At 42.0% G+C, this 26,683-nt stretch overlaps 1 protein-coding gene across 1 annotated transcript; it reads left to right on the top strand.

The window, feature by feature from the left end:
* Positions 1–282: 282 nt before the first annotated feature.
* On the top strand, positions 283–26,683 carry MSL3 (male-specific lethal 3 homolog (Drosophila)). Its single transcript, XM_015427687.1, has 13 exons — positions 283–400; positions 2,668–2,750; positions 3,781–3,876; positions 4,733–4,827; positions 6,710–6,798; positions 7,576–7,698; positions 11,372–11,532; positions 12,456–12,614; positions 13,816–14,078; positions 19,032–19,141; positions 22,222–22,321; positions 24,135–24,219; positions 24,833–26,683. The coding sequence occupies exons 1-13, from the start codon at positions 302–304 to the stop codon at positions 24,930–24,932; spliced, it is 1,563 nt and encodes a 520-aa protein (XP_015283173.1). The 5' UTR covers positions 283–301; the 3' UTR covers positions 24,933–26,683.

Raw genomic sequence — 26,683 nt, forward strand, 5'->3', positions numbered from 1 at the left:
TTCCTCTTTTCGGGGTGCGAGGCCGGCGCTCCTGGCTGGGGCCCCGCCTGCCTGTAGGCAAAGCAAAGGTCTCTGCGACAACCCCTAAACTGATTACGGGTGTAGCGAGCTCCTCGACAGGCTGCCTACTGCGCGCCACCTTTGCCTGCCTGCCTGCCTGCCTGCCGCCCGGACCTTCCCCTCCGCCACCGCTAGCAGCACCAGGCGGGGGGAAACGGGAGTGGGCGGAGCGAGCCGTCCTGGGAGCTCCCGTCGGGGCGTTGGGGGCGTGGCCGAGTCTCCCTTTCGCCATGATGAACAAATGACCTCGCGGGGAATGAAATTTAAATTCCACAAAGGGGAGCGAGTTCTCTGCTTCGAGCCGGACCCGACCAAAGCGAAAGTGCTCTATGATGCCAAGGTGGGGATTCCTCCGCCGCGCGCATGCCTTCTCGCTCGCTCGCTGACAAATCCTAACGGAAACGGCCTCTTTGTTCAGGCGCTCTTCCATGAAAGGTCGCGGAAGGATCTTTTCGGAGACTGTCTCCCGCTGTGGGCCACGAGCGACGCGAGGGGTGGGGAGGTGGGGGGGAGACGAGGTGGCCGAAAGGGCCGTCGTGAAGGGCCTGGCTTCCCAAAGGAGGGCGGGGGGGGGGGAGCGCCTGCCTGGCCAGCCCAGAGCAGGAGGGGCCCGGCTAAAGTGAAGCTGAGCGGACCCTCTCCCTGGCAGGGCGGTGGCAGAGCAGCCCCATCCTCCACTGCAGCGTCCGCCCCTCTCTTGGGCGGGGTGGTCCTGGCAGGGTGGTGACCCCAAGTGGGACAGTCTTCCCCGTGGGGTTAATGGTCAATCCCACCCTAGTATGTGTATTCGGCCATGTGGTGTGGAGAACCTTACAAGTAATTTACTTGGAGCTGGTGCTGAGGAATGTCTTTCACCATCTGGCAAGAAAACGGAGATGATTGAATTCCTACATAATTATATCCCACTATCACTTTGGGTGGCTTGTAGCTGTAAGATGCTGTGAAAAGCTCTGTTGATCCCTGCTAATCAAGCACAAGGAAAGGTTGACGTGCAACCTTTTGTAGTCAGTTGGCAACCCTAACCTCTGGTGCTTGGTGGATCAGGCAGTGTCTAATAACTTTGTATAAGGGTCTCCACCAGTCTCCTCATGTACACATGCAAATTTGTAGAGTGTCCATGTTCTGGGAAACCATGCTCGGCTGCAGCATACTGGTGCAGACACAGCAAAGTAGAAGTGTGCGATCAGTGTATTTTGTACTGTTTGAGGTGGCCTGGAAAAGCTGCACTAAAAATAAAAGTGTTTATTCTTGCATGTAAAAAGAAAATATTCTTGCCGAAATAATACCGGTATGAGGTTTGTTTGAAGCTCATACATCTGACTTAAATAGGCTTCAGAAACATGGAGAAGAGTGCACGGTATTTCAAAACACATTGATAAGAGAAATGCATGTGTATGGGAGGGGACTATTGGAGGTACTTGGCTTTAAAGTGAAACATACATGGAACTATTCCAAGCACTTGAAAAATGTATTGTATGGCTGAGGATTAGGGCCTGAAGCTCTGAGTACTGAAACTAGCCAGTATTCATACCATATTCTGGTCTCTGCCTCCCCCCACAACAGTTTTTTAATTCTCCAATGGTTTACCAAGGTGACCAAATGGGGGGGCGGGGGGAGGAGGATCTATGATGTTGCTTTTAAAACCAGGCTATCATTTAAGCATCCCTGTCTTCCAAGACTGGCTGCTGTGTGTGGGAAAAGCCTACTTTTTAAATAAAATGGATTTTTTTTGTGTGTGCGGTTGTTCCCCCTGAAAACATTCATGCTAAAATACGCCTATATAGCCTGTGTTGTTCCTATAGTGGTTTCTGCCATCTCCTATACAATTATGGTGACTGGATGGTATAAATGGTGCAACAGTTCCTTAAATGAGATACCTTGTGGATACCAGTGGTATGGTTTTGGTTTGGATGTTATTAACCTAACCTAATCCTATCCCCAAGCTTACTTAATTGGAACTTTCTTAAAAGTAGGGTGCATTTGTAGTATATTTCTGTGTCAAAGTTGCATGCCTTCACATTTTTGCAGGATTTTTTTCTTTAATGCAGTACATAGGGAACAACATTGGTAGGGCTTATAATTTTGGGGTTTGGATATGAGGTTGATTTCTTTGGATTTCTAATCTTCCCTATCTCCAAAAGTTCAGGAGATGTCGTAATTAATAATACATCTTGAAAACAGATGTATAAAAAGCTACCTACTCAATGATCCCCAACCACTACAGTGCATATTCTTCTGTGAAGGGCTTTGGTGAAGTTTTTGATCTCTAGATGAAGTGAATCCAAACCTCAGTTCAGTTATAGGGTTCCTACTGGGAACAATGTGGGCACTCATAAAAATGCAGTCTCAACTGTAATTTTTCTTTTAACATTTTATGCAATTGGCCTCTAACCCTGGTATTATCTGTCAGCCTCATACTAACAAGGCTGCTTGGAAATGATATTAGTAGTTTTGACTGGAAATGAAAACTTAAGAAATGTATTTATAAATAACTTAGTTTAGAACCTCTGGTTTAAGGCAGTATTTTGTGAAAGTATAAATAATTTGAATATTACTCTGCTGAGAGTATCGTTAACATGACTTCACAGTAATTGCTTTTGATTTCAGATTGTTGACATTGTTATTGGGAAGGATGAGAAAGGAAGAAAGATTCCAGAATATCTGATCCATTTTAATGGTTGGAACAGAAGGTGAGAACACCTGTAGCATAGTTATGAAAGTTCTTCCGAGTTATGAAAACTTTGTGAAGAGATTTGCTCAATAAAGTGCAAAGGAGTCATATGCATGGGGGACTGAGTATCCATGAAGCTCATTTAATGAAATTGTGGCAGTCTGAAGCCTGCTTACCTTATATGCCACTGAGCCAAGGCATACTGCCTAGATGAGCAGGACTGCACTGTAAGGACCGCCTCCAATGTAATAGGACGCAACTGAGCCTATTGCTTTATTTAATGTTTTGTTCATCTGGTAATCTTGCATTTGTGCTTAATTCACGGTATCTCTGTGATCTGGTTACTTTTGTTACTTATTAGTATTTATTTTTAACATTGAATAGTTTAAAAATCTGGTTTAACTAAATCCCCACTAACCTTCCCCCTGTTGTGCTGTGCTAGCATGCCTGATTATTGTTGGGTTAGACTGTAAGCACTCCAGGTGTAAGAAGTCTACACCCCTATAGCAGGGAAGGTGAATGAATAGGGAGGGGTTTCTGCTGTGACTACACCAATTATAAAATTGTCACCACTGCATCAGCCTTGTGCCTTTTCCTAATGGCTATTTTTCCTGCTGCCCAACAGTGTGCTCTCTACTAGTGGCTGGTCATAGGAGAGGGGCCATGACTCAGTGATAGAGCATGTGCTTGGCATGCATAAGATCCAAGGTTCAATCCCCAGCATCTCCAGTTAAAAGGATTAGGTTAAAGGTGATGTGAAAAACCTCTGCCCAAGACGCCAAAGAGCTGGTGCTAGTCAGAATACAGTACTTGACCCTGAGAGGCCAATGGTCTGAATGCAGTAGAAGGCAGCTTCATCTGATCTGCTCATGTGGCCATGCAGGTCCATAAGTCTGCTTATGATAACCTTGGTGCTGACAAATGTAAAATAAAAGAGTACCATATGTAAATATGTATTACATATTTCAGATCCTACTTATTTCATACATAGCATCCTAATCTTCCTTTATTTTTAATACCTGCCTTTTGCTGTACTTTTCAATTCCTAGCTGGGACAGATGGGCAGCCGAAGATCATGTTCTTCGCGATACTGATGAAAACCGCAGATTACAACGTAAATTGGCAAGGAAAGCTGTGGCTCGCATGTAAGAATCTTTCACTGCACATCTGAAACGTTACTTAAAGCCAATGAAATTCATGATCACACTTCTATAATAGTGTCTTAAGAGCCACAACTGTGTATATGTTTCATAAACTATACATATGTACAGTTGTGGCTCTTGTTGAAAAGAACTGCTGTTCCGTACACTCACATGATTTTTCTCTCGATTCTGCTAGTATTTAAAGTTCCTTGTACCTTAATATGGCTCAGTTCATTCACTGTTCTTATAACGAAGAGCTATACGTTTGGAAGGCAGGAGGGATCTCCATTAGTTAGGACAGTTTAGAAGGGAGTCACTAGAGATAGTGACTTACCATTTCATAGTCCTTAGGCCGCCATTTCTGCTTCTGCTTCTTATCAGCCCAGTTTCTTCAACTGAGGCAGCTTTTTTTTTTTTAAGAGGAGCAGATCCCCCCCCCTTTTTAGCTTCAGTGTGGTCACTTTGCATAGTTTGGGGAGATCTTGTTTTCTGCAGCTGGAGCTAGTCCTTTAAAATGAAGCTACTGCTGCTGACTGGCAACTGCTGCTCTTTATATGTGAAGCAAGGCAACATTATGCCTGACTCTGACTGTTGTTAGAAGGAGGCTTTTGAGTATTTCCAACAGAAGGGAGACATCTATCTTAACAGAAGGGTAATTTGTAAATCCCAAAACATAAAGAATATGATTTAGTGTTAACTCTGAGAAAACACCATGGAAATAGGTTATCCTTTCTGTTCAGGAAAGGGGAGGCATCTAGTAATACAAGTGTTTACTTTCCTATATTTTTCTACTTTATTGCTTTAAAGGAAAGTAGCAAAATAATGTTGTGCTGCATGGCCTGACCCAAATCTCTTTTAGGAGAAGAAAAGGAAAGAAAGGGCGTTGCAGATTGCCTGGTGTTGACTCAGTGCTGAAAAGCCTTCCTGCTGAGAATGATGAGAGCAGTGGAAAATGTAAGTTGTATTTTGTTCTGCTTATGACAGTCACGATGCTTGTTTAAAGGTATTCTAAAATGGGAAGCATTTTAAAAATTAATAGTTAATGCTAAAAAAGAGATGAGTTCTGTGTGCCATTTTAAGGGGGAAATGTTCCATGTGTACCAGTAAACAAAACATGTTTATCAGATTATTTAGCTATCATTTATACAGAACTGTCCATGTGTGCAGCATTTCATAGGGTTATAGAAACAAAAAAGTAGGACTGGCCTATTAGATCTTTACAATCTAAAGTCAATGAGAAGATGGAAACAATAGGCAGGGATGAATAGTGCTAGGGCTACTACTGTAAATGTCTATAATCATTATCATTGTTTCAAGCCAATTTAACAATTTTAACAGATTTAACAATTTTGTGTTTAAAACAGAAAAGAGATTTTCCATCCACTCTGATGCAGTGTTTAAGTGTTAACTTTTATTTAGTCTAATCTCTTGTATACCACCTTTAACTGGAAGTTTTTTGCTTTGTCTATATCCATCAGTCTTCTTAGTTCCAGTTAACCAGATTACAGAGGGGATTACATAGGGAACAATTGAGCTGCAAGCTTTAAATATGAGATTGAACTAAAGATTCAGGTAACTGGCAGAATTGGTAAATTAATAGTGAGGTTAAACTTGAATTGGTAAATTGAGTGCTAAGGTATACATATTTTGAGGTCATTCTGCTTCAAAGAAAAATGTTGGAGGTAACCTTTTCTAATATTACTTTGGCTCTTTGTTCATTATAGGTTTTTATGCTTCTGCATTTATCACAAAAAGAAACCTTTACTGGGGTTTGGTAATTAAAATTAATCCTGTACTTGACATTTTTAAAAAAAGTATTGTTTTTAAGCAATCTCCGTTATAAATAAAAGCCAAATGGTGGTGGCACTTCTCTAGAACATTCCACACGCTCCAAAATCAGTTCGCTCTCTGATCTGTCATTCAGAGGGTCTCCCTATCCACTGGCTGCTTTGCCTGAGTCCTGCCTCCAACATTCTAAACAGTTTGCTGTTCTTCTCCCCCCCCCATAGCCAGTCAGAACACAGAGGTTATTTGCATATGCAGCCTCATTGGCCTTTGCCTCAGAACACAGATGTCGTTTGCATATGCGACTTGATTGGCTTTTGCCTCTAACATTCTAAACAGTTTGCTGTTCTGAGGTAAAATGTGTCCAATCTCCAGGTGAGGGCTGGAGATCCCTCAGAATTACAACTGCTTTCCAGATGGCAGAGATCAGTTCCCCTGGAGAAAATGGTGGGCTCTGTATCCTTATATGCTGCTGAGGTGGCCCCATATGACAGCCAATATGGTGTAGCAGTCAGGGCTTCAGAGCATGGGAGAGGCTGCAGGTGTGTGTGGGGGTGGAAAGCTGAAGACTGAGGGGGAAATAAAGGTAGGTTGATGGTTAGCTGGGAAGGAGATAGGGTTGCCAACTCCAGGTGGGAAATTTCTGGAGATTTGAGGGATGGAGCCTGGAGAGGGTGAGGTTTCAGGAGGCGTGGGACCTCGGACAGGTACAAAGCCATAGACTCCACCCTCCAACTAGTCCCTTCTGGGGAACTATAGTTGCCAATCTCCAGGTGAGGGCTAGAGATCACTCAAAATTACAACTGTTCTTTAGGTAGCAGAGATCAGTTCCTCTGGAGAAAATGGTGGACTCACTGTCATTATACCCTGCTGAGGTCGCCACAGCAAATTGACACTGAGTGCCCAAGGCTGGGGCACCCGCCCAGAGCCTCTTTCTAGAGGCCGTTGTATTTATTTCCACAACGGGCCTTTTTCCTAGTCTATGAATAATTCTAGTTTTGGGGATTACACCTCTTTGTCAGGTTAAGTAACTCATTTTTTTCTTATACAGCTATAAGCAGTTCTTCTGATGACAGCGATGAAGGCACTGATGAAGAAATAAAAAGTGAAGAAAGTGACATTGATGAGAAGACAGAAATGGTGTGTTTGTATGTTGTAGCATGATCCTATTTATGAAGAAAAGAAATGCCAGGGAACACTTTATCAGCAGTTACCAAAACTTGACAGGCACATAGGGTGGCAAAGCAAAATGATAGTGGAGAGTCTCATAATTAGAGATTTACAAGGCCAACATTTTCCCTAAAGCTACTGTCATAGTCATTAACACTGTTGGAGCAGCAAACTCTGCGCCCAAACTAAAAAACTGCCTACTATGGGAGTTGCATAAGCATTTACTGTGGATTAAAAAAAACCCCAAAAACTTTTTTTTGTTGTATAAATATTTTTATTGTTATTATTATTATCGTTCTGATTATACATTTTCATATTCCATCATACTCTAACAGTTTTACCCCGTCCTCCCCCCCTCCCTCCAGTCTATTGTTTTTAGTCCTTTTCTCTCAGCCAGGGGCATAGTGTTTGGAGCTTCCACTGAATGTCGTTCCTTTAAAAAAAAAAACCCAAAAAACTTTGGCTTCCTGTGGAGCTTTAAACAATGTTTGCTAAGTCACCTGAATTTATTTCCTTAATAACTTTCTTGTAAAAATGCTTGGGGTAAATTCCATCCTTGTATTGTGGCAGCTTTTGTAAATGCCATTCTTTAGAACAGCTATGTTTTAGTAGATTATATGATACACAAAGTGGGACTTCATGTAACTTAATGTTAAAAATTCTAATGGTCTGCTTTGTTACGTACCTGAACAAAGTATACAAAAAGGGTTAGTAGCTTTCTTAAAATTTTTGTTTGTTGTCTTAAAGAAAGAAGAACAAGAGACTCATGCTAAAAGGGAGATGGAAGAAAAAGCAATAAATATTGAAATTCCTGAAATTTTAAAGAAGAAGCTTGAAGAAGATTGTTACTATATTAACAGGAGAAAACGGGTAAAAATAAGTGATGGACATACTTCTATAAACTTTGTGGAAATTCTAGTGAGGTTTCTGGATTGATAACGAACAATTTAAAATAGCTAATTTCTACTACTGGAGTAAGAATGTTTCATTTTAAAATAATATAACAAGTGGAGTAGTTTTTTTCTTCTAACTTTCTCTATGCCTTCTCAGGCTTAGTTTACAGACAGAAGAAATGTACTAATCTGTGATCCGATTGCTCACTACCTCTAATAGGACAGAAGCTTCTCTAACTTGTTGATTGCTAAATAATTTATAGTTACTGAAAGGTCTGTTGACCATATAATAAACTTTGGACTAAATAATTTATGGTGCATTCCTTTCCTTGGAGTAAGCTCATTGAAGCTTTCCTTGGAGTAAGCTCATTGAACAGACCTGAGTAGGATTCTGGGTAGACCTGCTTAGGATTGCATTGTTAATAGGTTAGGATAGCAATTTGGAGCACACATAAATAAACAGGATTGAAACTGGTAGAATTGAACGAATGTACACACTTTTCAGTACATGAGGTTTTCTGAGTAAAAACTAGGTGAAACCTTGGCCTTTATTCGCTTGTTATGCTGTCTGGTGTAGGAGTGTTATTGGTTTGCCTTCTTTCCACCTGCACTCCTCTTTGTGCATTGAAGAAGTGATTTACGTCTGCCAAGTGCATTCTTCTGGCAACAGGCACTTTTTGGCTGCTCAAGAGACATTAGTCTTGTGTGAGCAGAAGTGTCTAGCACTGGACATCGAAGATGAGTACTGGCAAAAACAAGATATAGAATCCAAGCCACAATCTTTATCCCTCAAATCAGGAGGAATAGGAGAGGCAGTATGTTAAGTTCTTTATAGCAGTCATGCTTACAATAAATGTGTCAATACAAGAAGAGGAGGTAGATGGGGACAGGCATGGTTTCACTGAGTTTATTTTGTGAAACATGGAGGCCTTTAGCTGTGAACAAATAAGAGTAACTAGACGTGTTGTATCATGACGGGTTAGTCTCTCTGTAGCAGTTGAAAAAAGTCCAGGAGCACCTTAAAGACTACCAAAATTTGTGGTAGGTTATGAGCTTTCATGAGTCACTGCTCACTTCAGACACAATTAGAAAATGACTCCATCTGTCCTGTATATTGGAAAGTGGATGCCAAATGACATTAGCAGGCAAATAACAATAGAAGGTGTGATTGGATTAGGTGTGATATGCAGAGACATAATAGGCATGGATAAATCAGCATTAGTAGTGAAACAGGAAACCTAGGTCTCGATTCAATCCAGTTGGATGCTCAAGACCTTCTGTTGTCATTTGCCTCCTGATGTCATTTGGCATCTGAAATAACTCCCCTTCCCAATAGACAGGACAGATAGACTCACATTCTAGCTGTATCTGAAGAAGTGAGCAGTGACTCACAAAGGCTTGTGCCCTACCACAATTTTTGTTAGTCTTTAAGGTGCTACTGGATTCGTACTCTTTTCTACTGCTAGATGAGAATTGTGGGAGATCTATGGTTGTGTATCCTGATGTATTTTTTAAGATTTAACCATCAGTTTTGGGTTGTGTGTGTGTTGAATCAAGGCTGGTAGAACTAACCTATTAACCCTAATTGGGTAATTATATTAGTTCTCTATTTGCTTCCTTACCAGAAATAGTAGCCTGAAAGGAAGGGGCAGTTTCAATTCTGTAGAGAAAGAAGCTTGGGTAAAGGAGCACCCCACAGACCCTTACATCCTCTGTGACACACTCCTAAAACAAACTTTGCCAACCAGCTTATATTTGAAAATAATAATGTTTGCACTTCTTAAATAATACAAACATGTAAGTATGTAGAACAAATTTAGAGTCCAGTGGCACCTTTAAGACCAACAGTTTTATTCAAGGTATGAGCTTTTGTATGCATGCAAGTGTACACAGAAGAACTATACAAGAAAGACCTCGATGTCCTTGACAACCACGACAGTATAATCACTGACCTCGAGCCAGACATCCTGGAATGTGAAGTTAAATGGGCCTTAGAAAGCATTACTAACAACAAACCTAGTGGAGGTGATGGTATCCCAGCTGAGCTATTCAAAGTCTTAAAAGATGATGCTGTTAAAGTGCTGCACTCAATTTGCCAGCAAATTTGGAAAACACAACAGTGGCCACAGGATTGGAAAAGGTCAGTATACATTCCAATCCCAAAGAAGGGCAATGCCAAGGAATGTTCATACTATCGCACAATTACACTCATATCACACGCTAGCAAGGTCATGCTCAAGATCCTACAAGCTAGACTTCAACAGTACGTGGATAGAGAACTACCAGAAGTACAAGCTGGGTTTCGAAGAGGTAGAGGAACTAGAGATCAAATTGCCAACATTCGCTGGATTATGGAGAAAGCAAGAGAGTACCAGAAAAATATCTACTTCTGCTTCATTGACTATGCTAAAGCCTTTGACTGTGTGGATCACAACAAACTATGGCAGGTCCTTAAAGAGATGGGAGTACCAGACCACCTCACATGTCTCTTGAGAAACCTGTATAAGGGTCAAGAAGCAACAGTTAGAACCGGATATGGAACAACTGATTGGTTTAGCATAGGAAAAGGAGTACGACAAGGATGTATATTGTCACCTTGCTTATTTAATATATATGCAGAGTACATCATGCGAAATGCTGGCCTGGATGAATCACAAGCGGGAATTAAGATTGCTGGGGAAAAGATCAACAACCTCAGATATGCAGATGATACCACTCTAATGGCTGAAAGTGAAAAGGATCTAAAGAGCCTCTTGCTCAGAGTAAAAGAGGAGAGCGCAAAAGTGGGCTTGAAGCTCAACATCAAAAAAACTAAGATCATGGCATCCGGCCCCATCACTCCTTGGCAAATAGAAGGGGAAGTCGTGGAAGTAGTGACAGACTTCACGTTCCTGGGATCCCAAATCACCGCAGACTGTGACAGCAGCCATGAAATTAAAAGATGCCTGCTCCTTTGGAGGAAAGCGATGGCGAACCTAAACAACATGATAAAAAGTAGAGACATCACCCTGCCAACAAAAGTCCGCATGGTCAAAGCAATGGTATTCCCAGTAATGTATGGCTGCCAGAGTTGGACTATAAGGAAGGCCGAACACCGAAGAATAGATTCTTTTGAACTATGGTGCTGGAGAAGACTCTTGAGAGTCCCTTGGACTGCAAGAAGACCAAATCAGTCAATCCTAAAAGGAATCAATCCGGACTGTTCCCTGGAAGGCCAGATAATGAAACTGAAGCTCAAATACTTTGGCCACCAAATGAGAAGGGAGCACTCACTGGAGAAGACCCTGATGCTGGGAAAGACTGAAGGTCAAAGAAGACAGGGACGGCAAAGGATGAGATGGTTAGACAGTGTCATAGATGCAGCGAATATGAAATTGAGCCGACTTCAGAGGACAGCGGAAGACAGGAAGGCGTGGTGTGATCTGGTCCATGGGGTCGCGAAGAGTCGGACTCGACTGTGCGACTGAACAACAACAAAGTGTGCACGCACACGAAAGCTCATACCTTGAATAAAACTTTGTTGGTCTTAAAGGTGCCACTGGACTCTAAACTTGTTCTTCTGCTTCAGACCAACACAGCTGATCACGTGGATGTATGTATGTAGTTGCAAAATTGTTTGGGTTTGATAAATAATTAACTCTCTTCTTCAGCTGGTGAAACTGCCATGTCAGACAAATATAATAACCATCCTGGAGTCATATGTGAAGCATTTTGCCATTAATGCTGCTTTTTCAGCCAATGAAAGATCTCGACACCATCAAATGTCTTCACACGCCAATCTGAATCTCCACTATATCCCTCCAGAAAAGAAGTAAGAAAAACTTCTTTGGTTCCATATGCCTACTATATATTTGAAATGAGAGGCTAGATTATCTTCTGTCAGTCATTGTCCTGTGTTTGCTTTAGCTGCAGAAGCAATATGCATAACTTAAGTTGTAAGACTTACTTACAGGGCTTCAAATGTATCCTTGTAGTATTGGCAGGCATAAGAGTTCCAGTTCTTGTCACAAGCTTAGAGCTGAGGTGGAGGGCAGGGTGTTGTTGACATAGTTGTGCTGTACTTCTGGGGTCCTTGGAGCTCCTTCAAAGCACAGCTATGGGGCAATCTCCCCTCTGCCAATTCCAGGCTTGAGAGATGTTTGTATGTCTCCTGAATTGTGTTGTGTTTTGTTCACTGAGTGCTTCAAAAATGCTGCAGAACGTGAATTCTAGTCCTTTTCCTGAGCTTAGTAGGGTAAGCATATTGTCTATGATCTTGTGTTTCAGAAACACTCAGCAAGACTCCACAGTTCAGTGTGATAAGTCCAAGATTGCTCAGTGTGATAAAGATTGCCCCTCTGCGGTTGAGGGAATTGAACTGTTAATCAGCCAAACCTTGTTTGCAGCCAAGAAAGGCAATTTCTGTTAACCTTGTGTTGGGTATGAAGCAATGTTCCCTCTAAACTGAGTTAGTGTGAGTTAGCTCACAGTTTTTTAGCCTCTGGCTCACACGTCTTAGCTCAGGAAGGATGGCTCCAGAGCAAACTAATGTATTTGGTAGCCAAATCGCTCGCTCACAACTTTAATGCCAGTAGCTCACAAAGTAGAATTTTTGCTCACAAAACTCCACAGCTTAGAGGGAACATTGGTATGAAGTATCATTTCAGTTGAAAGAGTTTTTTTTAACAGAGATCTGTCAACTACTTTATGGAGTATTAACACTAGGCTAATTTAATCATCCATTTTATTTTCTAGTGTTGAGTTATGTAAAGAAATGGTGGATGGGCTAAGAATCACCTTCGACTTCACTCTCCCAGTCATTTTACTCTATCCATATGAGCAAGCCCAATTTAAGAAGGTGACTTCTTCCAAATTCTTTCTTCCAATCAAAGAGAGTGTAGCAAATACTAACAGGTAGGTTTGGTACTCTGGATTTTAGTGTATTCTTCCTGGATGGTTTTTCAATAAATTGTGCAATTGGGGTGCATTTAAGTTTTATTGTATAAGCATTTGTATTTGAAGTTAATGAACAAAAAGCCCTTGGAAGCAAGTGTTACGAATCCTTAATCCAAGGGATTCTTGGTACTGGCTGGCAGAGCGCAGAATTACAAAAACCCTGGGGTGTGCATCCACACACTCACCAGTTATGGTATTTGCTACTACCCACACAGTCAGAATCTAAGAGGATGGCTTCTAACCTTACTAGGATTAATCAAGAAAGCCAGCCCTGTAAGATAGGCCACTTGCAGAATGAGTTTCTACAACAACCTCGTAGGTGGACTCTTAAGGGTCTAAGGTACTGAATTAGGATTGAGGCACTTGAAGCACAAAACACACCAAGTATAATCAAAGCATATTTATTAAGGTATGCAAGACTATTTCAAAAGAACATTAGCAGTGAGAACTAAAACAAAAAAACCTACAATTAAAATACTAACTACACATTAGGTCATTAATTCATAGTTACCAGATGTTACTCTTCCAGGTTGAAGTCACGCAGCAATACATGTCACTCTGTCGAGAGAACACTTTGCCAGGGCAAGAGCCTGGTCCATTCCGAGGTTAACTCATTGTACCTCATGTTAGCTGTGCTAGCAATGAACAAAGAACAGAAAGGCTAACTTTTTTTAAGGCCTAAGATTTGAGTGAGCTGAGCCTTTTAGCCCAATCAAAAATCATGCCAGTGAAATTATGTTGACATAAATCTGTTACAACAGATGCAACAGAAGGGGGCCACTTTATGACAGGATAGAGGGGTTATCTGCAATCTAACCTATCCCTTGTATAGTATAAATCACAGCACCAATTGAAGGATGCATTGGTGCCAGCTCCTGTCCTGGTAAACAAATGGTTTGTCTATATACCTGAATTGTTATCCAAAGTTTACAAGGTTGATTTGCCAACCCTTCAATACCAACAGTTATTTTCCATTTGGCCTCTTCAACCCATTTGCAGATCTAGATATTAATATGAGGCCTGGTTTTTAATGAAAGAACAAGAAATTGAACTAAAGATCCAATTTCTTGACAGGAAGAAATTTGTCTGCATAGTTGCTTTAAGCACACTTACACAAACTTACAACCCAGTCCCCCCTCCTTTATATTGTCTATCTCAGAAATCAAGAAGAGCTTTCCCCAAGTCCACCTCTTCTGAATCCATCAACTCCACAGTCCACAGACAGCCAACCGATAGCAGGAGAGTCCACAACGCCTAAAAGGCGGAAAGCTGAACCTGAAATCTTGCAGTCGCTCAGGCGTTCTACCCGTCATACATCCAATTGTGACAGACTGTCAGAAAGTAGTGCTTCTCCACAACCAAAGCGACGGAATATTGAGACTCCTGCTTCAATGCCAAAGTTGTTTTTGCATCTTGAAAAGAGTAAGTGGCTGTTTCGAAATGAGATCATTAAATTTATGGAGTGGGGAAGTAAAATCTATTTTAATTTATCATACTTCGCCTTTACAGATGGGGGCAGGGGATGTAGTAATTTCTGTTGAATTTGTAAATGTAGTGGATGGAAGTAGATATTAGTGGGACTGAAAATTTTACCCTGCAGTAAATATCTTAAGTATTGATACATGAAACTTCAACTGCCAGATATAGGTATTATGGAATAAGTACAATTGCTGTTGGAAAACAGCAGCCCTCCGTTATCTCTTCTTCTTGTATACATTATAATAATGCAAAGCACATGAGACAATATCATATTTGTTTGCAGCAACAAACAAGGCAGGCGAGGCAGCTCTGTGCTGTCACAGATGTTCTCCTCCTAGGCACTAGAGAGAGACAGCTGCTTGCTTGATGGCAGCCATACATCCTTTATGTCTAGCTCCAGACTGATTGTCTTACAGAAGTTGCTGCGAAGAAATTCCTTTGCAGCAATAACTTGTCAGAAGCTGAAATAACTATTTGCTTTGTAACAGTACTACATTTTTACTCTGGCTCTATAAGCAGCATGGTCCGTTCTTCAACTATTCAACTGGCTATATTGTCTCAGCACATACAAGCTGGTGAATTGGGCCACTACCAAAGACATTAAATATTTGCACCTGTATCCACTGGTCAGTCTTGGGGAAGAAGACACTAGCATAGGCTTTCATATGGATACTTTCAATAAATATGGAAATGCTGATTAAATCAAACTCACTGTTCTTACTCTAATAAACTAAGTTGAGTAATGAGTCAAATATTTGACACTCACTGAATTTATTTCATGTGTGAAGTAAGAAATACAGTGCCTCTTTGGTCATCTGTGCAGTCTCACATTGTGCACAATCTGCACAGGCCAGCCACTGGAGGATTTTTCTGGCTTTTTCTTTTCTCTTTAGAAGCTAAGGGGGAGCTCTTCCCCCTCGGAGCGAGTTAGTAGCTGTTTTCCCATCAAATGGTCACGTGCTCTGTGCAAGGACATGTTCGAGTGACTTCCTGTTCCTTTTAGGTTATTCTTCACAGAATCATTGTCTTTCTCATCAGAAATGTCACAGAAGGTGCTATTTAAAAGGTGTTCCCAATGTGGGATGAAAATTACCTACTCCAATGGGTATTCCCTTTGCCTCCTATGCCATGGTGAAGGGCATAACACTGGCAATTGCAAACAGTGCTTCCAGTTCACTCGGAAGGCACGGTCCAACACAGTGGCCGGATTGAAGGCTAGCCTTTGGGAGAAAGCCCTAACGTTCTTCGAAAGCCTGGCAGTGAAAGCTTCGGCCTCAGTGGAGCAGTTGTAAATGATCCCCAGTAAGTTACCAGGCTTAACAGATCAGCCATTGGTTCCGTCCGGGGTCCGTTCCAAACAGACACACCGATCTGAATCACCTGAGTGTTCTCAGTGAGTTTTGGAGCCTCCCCCAAAAGGCTAAGGCCAAAACCAACCACTGTGTAAAAACACTGTGAGAAGAGTCAGTCAGTTCTGAGTCGCTCACCACCCAAAGTGGCCTTATTGGTTCCAGCCATTCTGACCTCTTCAGTTCTGGCACCTGCTCAACAGGACTTACCTTCTCCTAGAACACCATATCCACACCTACAGGCTCCAGTCCCCTCATTGTCTGAAGGCAAAGTCTAAATGGCTTCTGCCTCCTCGGATCCGGTCTTGCTCCCAGAGCCTATGCAACTAGCACCTTGGCCTTATGTCACCCCTCTTCCCCCTGGCAGCAATTTTCCTTCTATTACACTTCCTCCTTCCTGCAGGAATGGGATGATTTCCTTAGGTTTTCCAGAACCAAGCCTGCTCATCCCTCTGGGCCTTCTCCACACACTTTGGTACCAACCTGGACTGTCTTGGTTCCCCTCCTGAGCAGTATCCACTTAACTATTCTGAGGAGGAGGGCGCACCTTCCCTGTTGGAACTGATCTCTGGTTAGCCATCCAATCCATCTCCTGACAAAATGGTGGGAAGCACGGATCTGATATCACCCAATGAGGATCTCCGTCTGTACCCTAGACAGATGATCAGGATGGCCAGGTCCCCAGAAATCCAGGTGACCTCTTCTGTTCTGAAGCCCAAGGATAAGATCTTAGGAAGGCTCTGTTTGGACTCACCAGGAACCATCACCTTCCTCATGCCGGAAGGTATATTGGATATCTACACTGCTGTCTGGGAGAAACCTTCCAGCAACCCCTTCACTTCTAAAAGGGTAGAGAACCTTTACAGGGTACAACAGGAGGGATGCCCATATCTGTTTACGCACCCAGACCCAATGTCCCTTGTAGCAGAAGAAATGCAGGTTTGGCATTGCCTAGGTAGCCATGCATCCCCTGCTGACAAAGAGGGCTGAAAAGTTGATGCCATTACCAGGAAGGCGTATTCTTCCTTGGCTTTTTGGAGCATGAGTAGTCCATTGCCATGTAATCCATGCTGCCAATATTTGCACAATGGGGCACCTCTGTAGATCTGTTTGCCTCAAATGCTATTTTGCTTCTGGGCAGGGAGTGATCATCTCTCAATAGGGGTCGCCTTACAGCTCAGGTGAATGGGCACCTTTCCCCGTTCTCTTTGATCATGAGGGTGTTGGCCAGGGTTCAGAATGAGGGGACCTGGTGTATCCTAGGAACCCACTTTTGGCCAAGACAAACATGGTTTCAGACCCTCATGTCAGAATCCCAAAGGAGGTTTATACACTTCCCGACAATCCCAGATTTGTTACTCAAGGAGTTGATGTTACATCATGAGGTGGGGAGTTCATGTCTGACAACCTGGTTACTGAATCTATCAATATAAAATTCTCAGATCAGGTGAATCGGGTCTTCCTTAATCCTGGGAAGCCATCCATCAGAGCTTCTTATGCTGGTAAATGGAAGCATTTTCCCCTATGGGCAGCTTCCAAGGGGGTTTCCACTGATTTCTGCCATCTACCATTAGTTTTCGATTATCTGCTAGCTGTTAAGATTTCAAGGCTCTCAGTGTCATCCATGAAGATACACTTATCAGCCATCTTTGCTTCCCATGTTATGGTGGGGGGAAAACCCCTGTTTTCTCACCAGCTCTCATGTCCATTCCTTAAAAGATTGGTTAACATGTTTCCCCCATTGACGCCCATGATCTCCCAATGATTGCTGACAGGGGTGTTGATGCAGTTAATATTGACACCTTTCAAATCTATGGACACTTCTTCTTTAGCAGCCGTATCTCTGAAGGTCCTATTTCTGGTGGCTATTATGTCAGCCAGGAGGATGGCAGCCCTTAGAACTGCCATCCTCCTGTATTGAGACCTAGTTTACGCTTCCTGGCCAGGATCATTACCCTTTTTCACTTGTTACAGGATATCATTTTACCGTTCTTTTTTCCCCTTTCCAACTTCAGACTCTGAAAAGGCCCTTCACACATTAAATGTCAGAAGGGCTTTATTATATTATGTACATAGAACAAAGCCTTTTAGAAAGTCAGCATGCTTTTTCATATGCTGTTCAGGCCCTTCCAAGTATAGAGCAGCTTCCTCCCTGGCTTTCTCCAGGTGGGTCACAAGGGCCATCAAATGGTGGTACGAATACGATCAAGCCAAGCAGCTGTGTCTGTTGACCATCAGAGTCCAGTCCACCAGAGCTCAAGTGGCCTCCGGAGCCTTCACATGTGGTGCTCTGTTGACAGACATCTGCAGAGCAGCAATGTGGTCATTGTTGGATCCTTTTGTCAAACAGTGTGGATGTCAGTGCACGAAAGGACTTCAGTCTGCAATGCGTTCCTGCATTCTCTCTTCCAATGAGAGCCATCACCCCATCTCCTTGGTGAGTAGCATTATAGTCTCCCAATGTGGGATTGCACAGAAGACCGAAGATGAAAACAGTGTACCTGTAATGGTTGTTCACTGAGTTGTCTTCTACGCAGGCACACATTCCCTCCCTCCTGCTCTGCCTTGAGCTCTCTTGGGTGTTTCTCCCAGAGTGCTCACAGTGACTTAGGAGAACTGAGGGAAAGGGGAACCCCCACTTCAGAGCACATGACCACCTGAGTGAGAAAATGGCTACTGACTCACTCCACGGGAGGGGGGGACCCCCCTTATCTTCTAAAGAGAGAAGAAATAGCTGGAAAAGTCCTCTGGTGGCTGGCCTGCACCTACGCAGTCCCAATGTGTGCTTGCACTAAAAACAACTTGATGAATAACACTTACAGGTAAGTGCAACACTATTTTTCCTTCTAGTCTAACTTGGATTTGGTTTATATGATACTTTGCTGAAACCTTATTGCCTAGTCTGAGACTAGTTTGAGACTTTTCTAAATCTCACTATTCCCAGAGCAACCTTGTTTAATTATTGCATTCCAAGTATGAATCAGGGGCCACGGTGGCTCAGAGGTTAAGATGCTGAGCTGCAGATTGGAAGATCTGTAGTTCGGCAATTCGAGACCCTAGTGCCGTGTGACAGAGCGAGCTCTCGTCTCTGGCCCCAGCTCCTACCAACCTAGCCGTTTGAAAGCAAGAAATTGCAGGTAGATAAATAAGTACTGCTTTGGTGGGAAGGTTACAGTGTTCCGTGTGCCTCGGCGTTTAGTCATGCCGGCCACATGACCATGGAAATGTCTTCGGACAGCTCTGGCTCTTTGGCTTGGAAACGGAGATGAGCACTGCCCCCTAGAGTTGGATTTGCCTAGCTTTCGAGCAAGGGAAACCTTTACCTTTAAGTATGAATCAAGAATGCACACCTAACTGTTCCTCCCTGTAGGAAGTAACTAAAACAAGAATTGCTGTACACCATGTTTGGTTGACCGTGGTATCCCCCTGGAAATTGGAGTTTTCATCGAAGGGCCAGGGGGATTCTGTAGCCCAGTTGCTAGAGGACATTCAGGTAAAACTGTGGTCCCATTACAATGAATAAAATTATTCTGCTTTTATTTTGAAGAAACCCCTGTCCACAGTGGATCCTCTTCGCCCATTACCTTGACTCCCAGCAAAGAGGGCAGTGCAGTATTTGCTGGTTTTGAAGGCAGAAGAAACAATGAATTGAATGAGGTAAACCTTTATAATCCTACACAGGATTCTTAGGTCTTGTGCTGCCCCTGTTTATAACCGTCTGAATTCAGTCCTGAAATATGCATGTATCCAGAGGTGGCCAAACTTGCTTAACGTAAGAGCCACATAGAATAAGCGTCAGATGTTTGAGAGCCACACGACATGAACAAATATTACACACCCTTTTTTTGGAAAATATGCAAATTTGCTTTTTATTAACATTAAATGAGACTGCTAAAATACAAACAAAAGGGGTAAAAATATATATTGATAATGATATTTATTTGTCCAATGATATTTATTTGTTTGCTAATGATATTTGTCTAAGAGAGAGAGAAAGAGATGGCAAAAGCATAACACCCCTTACAGATAAATTACACCGGAAGGCATTATTTTCAACTTCAACAGGAAGAAAGAAAAGATTGACTCTGTTCTTAAAGCAAAAAAAATTTTGAGCAACAACAACAAGATAAAGATGGACCTGAGAAATTGGAGGACGATAAAGATGCAGAAAAAGAAGACAATGAAAATGAAGAAAGTTCTAAGAACTCCTCGTCTGCTGAATCCTTAGACTCTGAAGCAGAATTAGGGGCTATGGCTCCTAAGCCTCCTAAAAATAAAAGGGAGTTTGAAAAGAAACGTAAAGGAAGAAAATAAGTATACTAATGTAACTCTGATACCTATTATTAATCAATAACTTTAAGCTAAAAAGCATACACTTTGGTCAAATCTGTTTTTGAATGCTCGCTTTATTCTCTACAATTTTATTGCAATAACTCTCATGTATTACCATTTTGATATTAGGGAAACATCGATTAATTCAAAATATGTATTAATGATCTCTTGTTACTCGTAGTTTTAGGTTGTTCCCTTCCCCCGACCCCATAGAGGTTTAGTTTAGAAAACAAAATAAAAAAATTAAACTTTGTTAATACAGGTATTATTGGGATTAAAATCAGAAAGCCGAACTAAAATAATTCCCTTGCCCAAAAACCAGTTCAGAAAAGATTTTTATGTGGACTGATGAACACTTTTGCTTCAGTTCCAGGCAATGAAACCCACCTTTTTTTATGTTAAAGAGAATTAGTTCAGGTACACAGAATAAAATCTCAGAATTGTTTTGGGGTTAGAATTCGGGTTTGGCAGTACTTTCAGTTCTAAACTTTATCTAAAATACTAATAGCCCAAATTTCTAACTAATTTCCAAGGCAGTTTGCAAACAAGCTAAAACCTATCAATAGGAATAAAATACCAGGAAACTCCAACAAGATTCAGACCTGTTACAGAATATAGAGCTATCATCACTCCTAGAACTCACTGATATAGCTCATTGAAACAATATTGTTTTGGTGCATACAAACCATTAAACTTGATCCTAGTTACACAGACATGGGATGACAATTTCACAGGGCACCACCACTGAAAAGGCCCTACCCCTGGGAGTTGCAACTTAGGCTACCCTGTCAATGACGAATACTCAAAGACTGTCCTCTGATGCTGATTTTAACATGTGGAAATAGGTACTTGTTCATGTGTCCTAGGCTCAGGCTGGTTAGGACTTTTTAGGTAATTCTGAACAAGAGCCTCAGGATATAAATAAAAAAATCTTCATAATGGGACCATACATTGGGGGTATTTTTGTACAAGACCAAGGATAGTCCCAGGTTTCCAGAAAAATATGGAATGCTAAAAAAAGTAGGTTTAAAAAAAACCGAACAAATTATAGAAGCAATATCTGATTGTTTCTGGAAAACGTACCACAGAGTGGCCATTTTGAGGAATGTCTGACAACATTGTCAAAGATTCCAAACATCTGTTAACATGGGGGTGGCGGGGGGAAGAGATGGACTGAAAGTAATTAAAAAATTGGGAAAGGAGCAAAAGAAGGGAAAGGTGAGACCTTGGAAGGGAAACAGAAATAGGTGGCTGAGTGAGTGAATTGGGTGGGCGAAGGCAGCAAGGGAGAGAAATAGGAAAAGAAAGATGGGAAAGAAGGAAAAGAAGAGAGGCTTAAGACACTGCAAGGGGAGAGGAAAGAGGGAAAGCAGGAAGTTGGAAAGGGAATGGGGAAATAAGATCCTCCCTCTGGAATTGTCACAGATTCTTCCACATTTTTGCTGTTCAGTCGCATAGTCAAGTCTGACTCTTTGCGACCGCATCACGCCAGGCACTCCTGTCTTCCGTCGTGCTCTGGAGTTTGCTTAATTTCATGTTCGTTGCCTTGATAACACTGTCTAACCATCTCATCCTTTGTCGTCCCCGTCTTCTTTGGCCTTCAGTCTTTCCCAGCATCAGGGTCTTCTCCAGTGAGTGCTCCCTTCTCATTTGGTGGCCAAAGTATTTGAGCTTCAGCTTAAGTATCTGGCCTTCCAGGGAACAGTCAGGTTTGATTTCTTTTAGGATTGACTGATTTGATCTCCTTGCAGTCCAGGGGACTCTCAAGAGTCTACTCCAGCAACATAATCCAAAAGAATCTATTCTTTAGCGCTCAGCCTTCCTTATAGTCCAACTCTCGCAGCCATACAGTACTACTGGGAATACCATTGCTTTGACCGTACGGACTTTTGTTGGCAGGGTGATGTTTCTACTTTTCATTATGCTGTCAAGGTTTGCCATCGCTTTCCTCCCAAGGAGCAGGCGTCTTTTAATTTCATGGCTGCAGTCACCATCTGCAGTGATCTTGGATCCCAGGAACGTGAAGTCTATCACTGCTTCCATGACTTCTATTTGCCAGGGAGTGATGGGGCTGGATGCCATGACCTTAGGTTTTTTTGATGTTTTCAAGCCTACTTTTGCGCTCTCCTCTTTTACCCTTAGCAAGAGGATCTTGAGGTCCTCTTCACTTTCTGCCATTAGAGTGTTATCGTCTGCATATCTGATTGTTATATTGTGTAAATGCATTTTTGTGTCTTGAAATTGTCTGACCTGATTCCAAGCTGGAAAATTTAATTTCTAATAGTAACATAAAGAATTAAAACAGCATTCTTTGCCAATATCTAATAGGATCTCCAAATGCTGTTATCCAGGAATATGATTGTTACTCATGTATTCTTGAATGCCCTCTCTTTTTTTGTCTTCAGGTGTTGTCGTGGAAACTTATGCCAGAGAACTATCCCCTAGATGATCAACCACCACCACCCTCTTACATTTATGGGTCTCAACATTTACTACGAATGTTTGGTAAAATATAATTTTCTTCTTTAAAATCTGTGCATCGCTGAACATCTAAAAGGGTTTGCATGTAATCTTAATTCGTTCAACAAATCCTATGCATGTATACTTGCAATTGCACCCTACTTTGTCCAGTGGTACTTGCTTCCAAAATATGGTGCATCATATTATTATTATTATTATTATTATTATTATTATTATTATTATTATTATTACTGAATCGCCCCATCCCTGAGTACATAGGGCTCTGGGCGATTTACAACAAATTAAAAACATACAAAATACAGATTAAAATCAACAATCTGTTAATCTTAATTACTCAGTCTCCAGATGGCATCCATAATTTAAGTTAATTAAAAACCTGCTCAGGTGTTCTTCCATCTCATGGGCAGGTTAAGGAGGAGGCTGAAAAGAAAGGGGTGGCAGCTATGGTGGAAACTGTTGCGGTCCTCAGCCAAAAGCCTGGCGGAACATTTCTGCTTTACAGGCCCTGTGGAATTGCATTAAATCCCACAGGGCCCTGATGGAATTTGGCAGAGTTCCACCAGGTTGGAGCCAGGGCCGAAAAATCTTTGGGGCCAGGGATCACCAGCAAATTGCTCTCAGTAGAGCGTAATGCTCTCCTGGGGACATACCAGAGGAGATGGTCCCGAAGATACACTGGTCCCAAGTCTTCAAGCGTGGGAAGTCTGTGCCCCAGTCCTGACGCGCTCCCCCCCCCGCCATAGAACATCTGTCTTAATTGGATTCAGCTTCAGCCAACCCTTTTTTAACCATCCCACCACAGCCTCCAACCCCCCAGGCAAGTTATGCGGGGCAGTATCTGGGCGGCCGTCCAGTAGCAGATATAGCTGAGGGTCATCGGCGTACCCCAACCTGAAACTCCACGCCATCTGGGCAAGGGGGCGCATATAGACGTTGAATAACATTGGAAGGAGGACTGCCCCCTGAGGGACCCCACATATTAAGGGGTACCTGGCTGACATCCTCGCTCCCTGTGCCACCTTCTGTCCTTAACCATGGAGAAACGAGGAGAGCCACTTTAAAACTACCCCCCGAACTCCTATGTCAGTGAGGCAGTGAGTCAGAAGATCATAATCAACTGTGTCAAACGCCGCTGTGAGATCAAACAGCAACAGCAGTGCAGACCTGCCTTGATCCAGCTGTCTGTGGAGATCGTCTGTCAGGGCGAACAACACCATCTCTGTCTTGTGGCCCGGGCGGAAGCCAGACTGGAATGGATCCAATCCAATCACAGCTGTAAATCTTTGCCGAAGTTTACTGTAGCATAAATAGGCTGTAACTTTGAAAGCATGCATGATGATCCAAGTAGGTGTCAATAGAGAAGTGAAGTTAGTTCAATGCTATAAATTGCTTTGGTGGAAGAAAAAGTGTTTAGAGGGGTATATTGTGTTCAAGGAGGCCGCGGTGGCTCAGAGGTTAAGACACTGAGCTGCAGACTAGAAGGTCTGTAGTTCGGCAGTTCGAGACCCGAGTGCCACGTGACAGAGTGAGCTCCCGTCTCTGGCCCAGCTCCTGACAACCTAGCAGTTCGAAAGCAAAAAATTGCAAGTAGATAGGCACCGCTTTGGTGGGAAGGTAACAGCATTCCGTGCGCCTCGGCGTTTAGTCATGCCAGTCACATGACCATGGAAATGTCTTCGGACAGTGATGGCTCCTCGGCTTGGAAACGGAGATGAGCGCTGCCCCCTAGAGTCGGATTTGACTAGCTTTCGAGCAAGGGAAACCTTTACCTTTATTGTGTTCAAACACTGTGGAAGTGATGGAAAACCCATATCATTTCTCTCCTTTCCTTTTACAGTAAAGCTTCCAGAGATTCTTGGGAAGATGAGCTTTCCTGACAAGAACTTAAAGGCATTAGTGAAGCACTTTGAATTGTTTCTAAGGTAACTTGATGCTATTGTCTCACAACCCTAACATTCAAGGGAATCTGTTAACTTACCAATAGGTTGGGGAGAGAGAACCAGGGCAGAATCACTTCATCTTCAGGGTATAAAGGTAGGAGATTCTGCCTAAAGAGTTTCTTTAAGGTTCTTCTGTTTAACATGCTGGGAACCATATTTTTTGCATCTGGGGTTAGGAACTGTCATTTTCAATGGTATTTGTAGCAGAAGGACCTAAAAGAAAGTTGTACTCAATGGGTTTTGGTTTTCATTGGCACCAGTGGCCTCTAGTGGTAATGACCAAAAATTGCTGTATTAATAATCTTGAAAAGAATTTCTTTGCCTGGTAAAGTGATATGAAGCACACACTATTTGGATTATAAAAAGATATTCCTAATTTGGAATAAATGTATTGCATTCTACTTTCACCCTTTAAATGACCTTTAGATGCTGCCCTACAATATGGTTTTACAAGTTACTGAAATGAGGCAATACAGTTCTAAAAATCTGATGTTCTGCACTTTCTTAGTCTGCATTTTTTTATTTTAAACTATTGCCTACTTGTAAATGCACATTATACATTCTAAAGCAAATCATATGTGCTCTGCTCTTTCAGGTTTTTAGCAGAATACCACGATGACTTCTTCCCAGAATCTGCTTATGTTGCTGCTTGTGAGGCCTACTATAGCACAAAGAATCCACGTGCCATCTACTAGCTATGAATATTGCTAGAACACAGTTGTACATACTGCATGACTTACTGTACTGCTTCAGAATGAGGAGAGAAAATGGAAAAGTGTCGTCATTCTGATATCTCAAAAGTTCCTTCAGCATTGTCATTCTTTTGACATGAGTGCATCTTTTTCTCATTTCAAAGTTATGCTGACATTGCATTCTAGGGCTACATAACCTTCGCTGTTAGATAACTGAAGCTCTGCATTGACTGCTAATGCACAGAACTGGATACGACTGAAGTAAGGAAAAGGAATAAAAAAGACTTCATGAGAATTAACTTCATGCTGCATTCCACTTTAACATAAGCTTGCTCCAGTTTAAACTCTCTCAACATCACCTCGTTTAAGATGAATGCAGAAAGGGCATTGTACCAACTTCCTTTTTCACAAATGGAATTCATGTTTCATTATAGGAAGCTGTGGTGATCAAAATTCCCCTTGTAGAAGAATGTGCAACTAGCTTCTTAGTGTGATCTCTATTTTGAGATGTTTTTATAGGGAGAGGGAAAATTGGGATTGCTTTAAAAGAATGTATTTACCTCTTTCCACAGCAGGTGGGTTGGCAGTGTCTGAATAGCTTGTTCTTGGACTAATTTATCCAAACACATGATTTGAATTGTTTTGGTGATAGGTGTAAACAGTTGTGAAGAACAGTGTGTACCTAGTGTTCTTAGGAAGAAAAATGGCAAAGCAACAACAATCATTTAGGCAAAATGTCTTAAACAGTGACTTCTAATTCAAGGTAAGGTATGTGCTGTTCAGTTTGAAAAGGGTATTTGGTTTTACTTTGACTGGTTTTAGGAATGTATACATTACTGTTTGTATAGAGATCTAGAATACTTCACTTGTTTTCTAGTTTGTTGTCTTGGTTATAATGTGGCTACTGCCCTTTGAAAATTAACACTATCTTCCCTGCACTGGGCAGACTTAAATAAAATTTACATGCAGAATCTTTTGCTGCCCATGCCAACAGATAGTTTGATTATTTAAAAAAATTAGCTGATCTGAAGACAGGCAGATGAGCCTAAAGGTTATCACTTCTGCAGTATGATTGTTATCAGTTGTGCTTTTATAAACACTATTATATTAGAGTTTGTATTAGTCATCTTGGGCTATAACTGGGTACTTGTTTGCGTGAGATGGATTAAGCTAGAACATTCTATTGCCTAGGAAAGTTTCTGTAATAGTAGCAACTGGATCGGATTCCCATAGTAGTTTGTGACAGCTTAAAGTTGCACCATCTAATATATGTACTGGAGTGGTCAATTTAAGTGAACCAATCCCAAAACTGAAAAGGCACCCCCATTACCTTAAACTGAAAATCAGGTTATGTGCTTAATGGTAAACCATTGAAAAAACCATTATTTCTCTTTGTAGTACTCTTTCATGAAACCAATAAAACCTGACTTAAAAAAAGAAAAGAAAAAAACATTTCAGACTCTGGGCCTGTTTACATACTTTGTAGGCCTCCATGCAGTTATCTCATACCGGTCTGTTACAGGCCTTGTAACCTGTGAACTAACATGTCTGTAAGTCCCAGTGTGACCTTACTATCTGGTAAGAATAGGGTCTGTGCAGCATTTAGACTCATGCTATTTGAGGGGCTAGATTTGTGGATTGATTGGTTCCAAGAAGATGCCGCCATCTTTCTAAACCTTAGGTCCTAAGAGCCGTAATGTAATTTGGTCTTGGATTTGAAGCTTTATAATGGGGACAGTGTTGTCTGCCTTGCT

Source organism: Gekko japonicus, unplaced genomic scaffold (genome assembly GCF_001447785.1).
Source record: "Gekko japonicus isolate JY-2015 unplaced genomic scaffold, Gekko_japonicus_V1.1 scaffold296, whole genome shotgun sequence".
Classification (NCBI taxonomy): Eukaryota; Metazoa; Chordata; class Lepidosauria; order Squamata; family Gekkonidae; genus Gekko; species Gekko japonicus.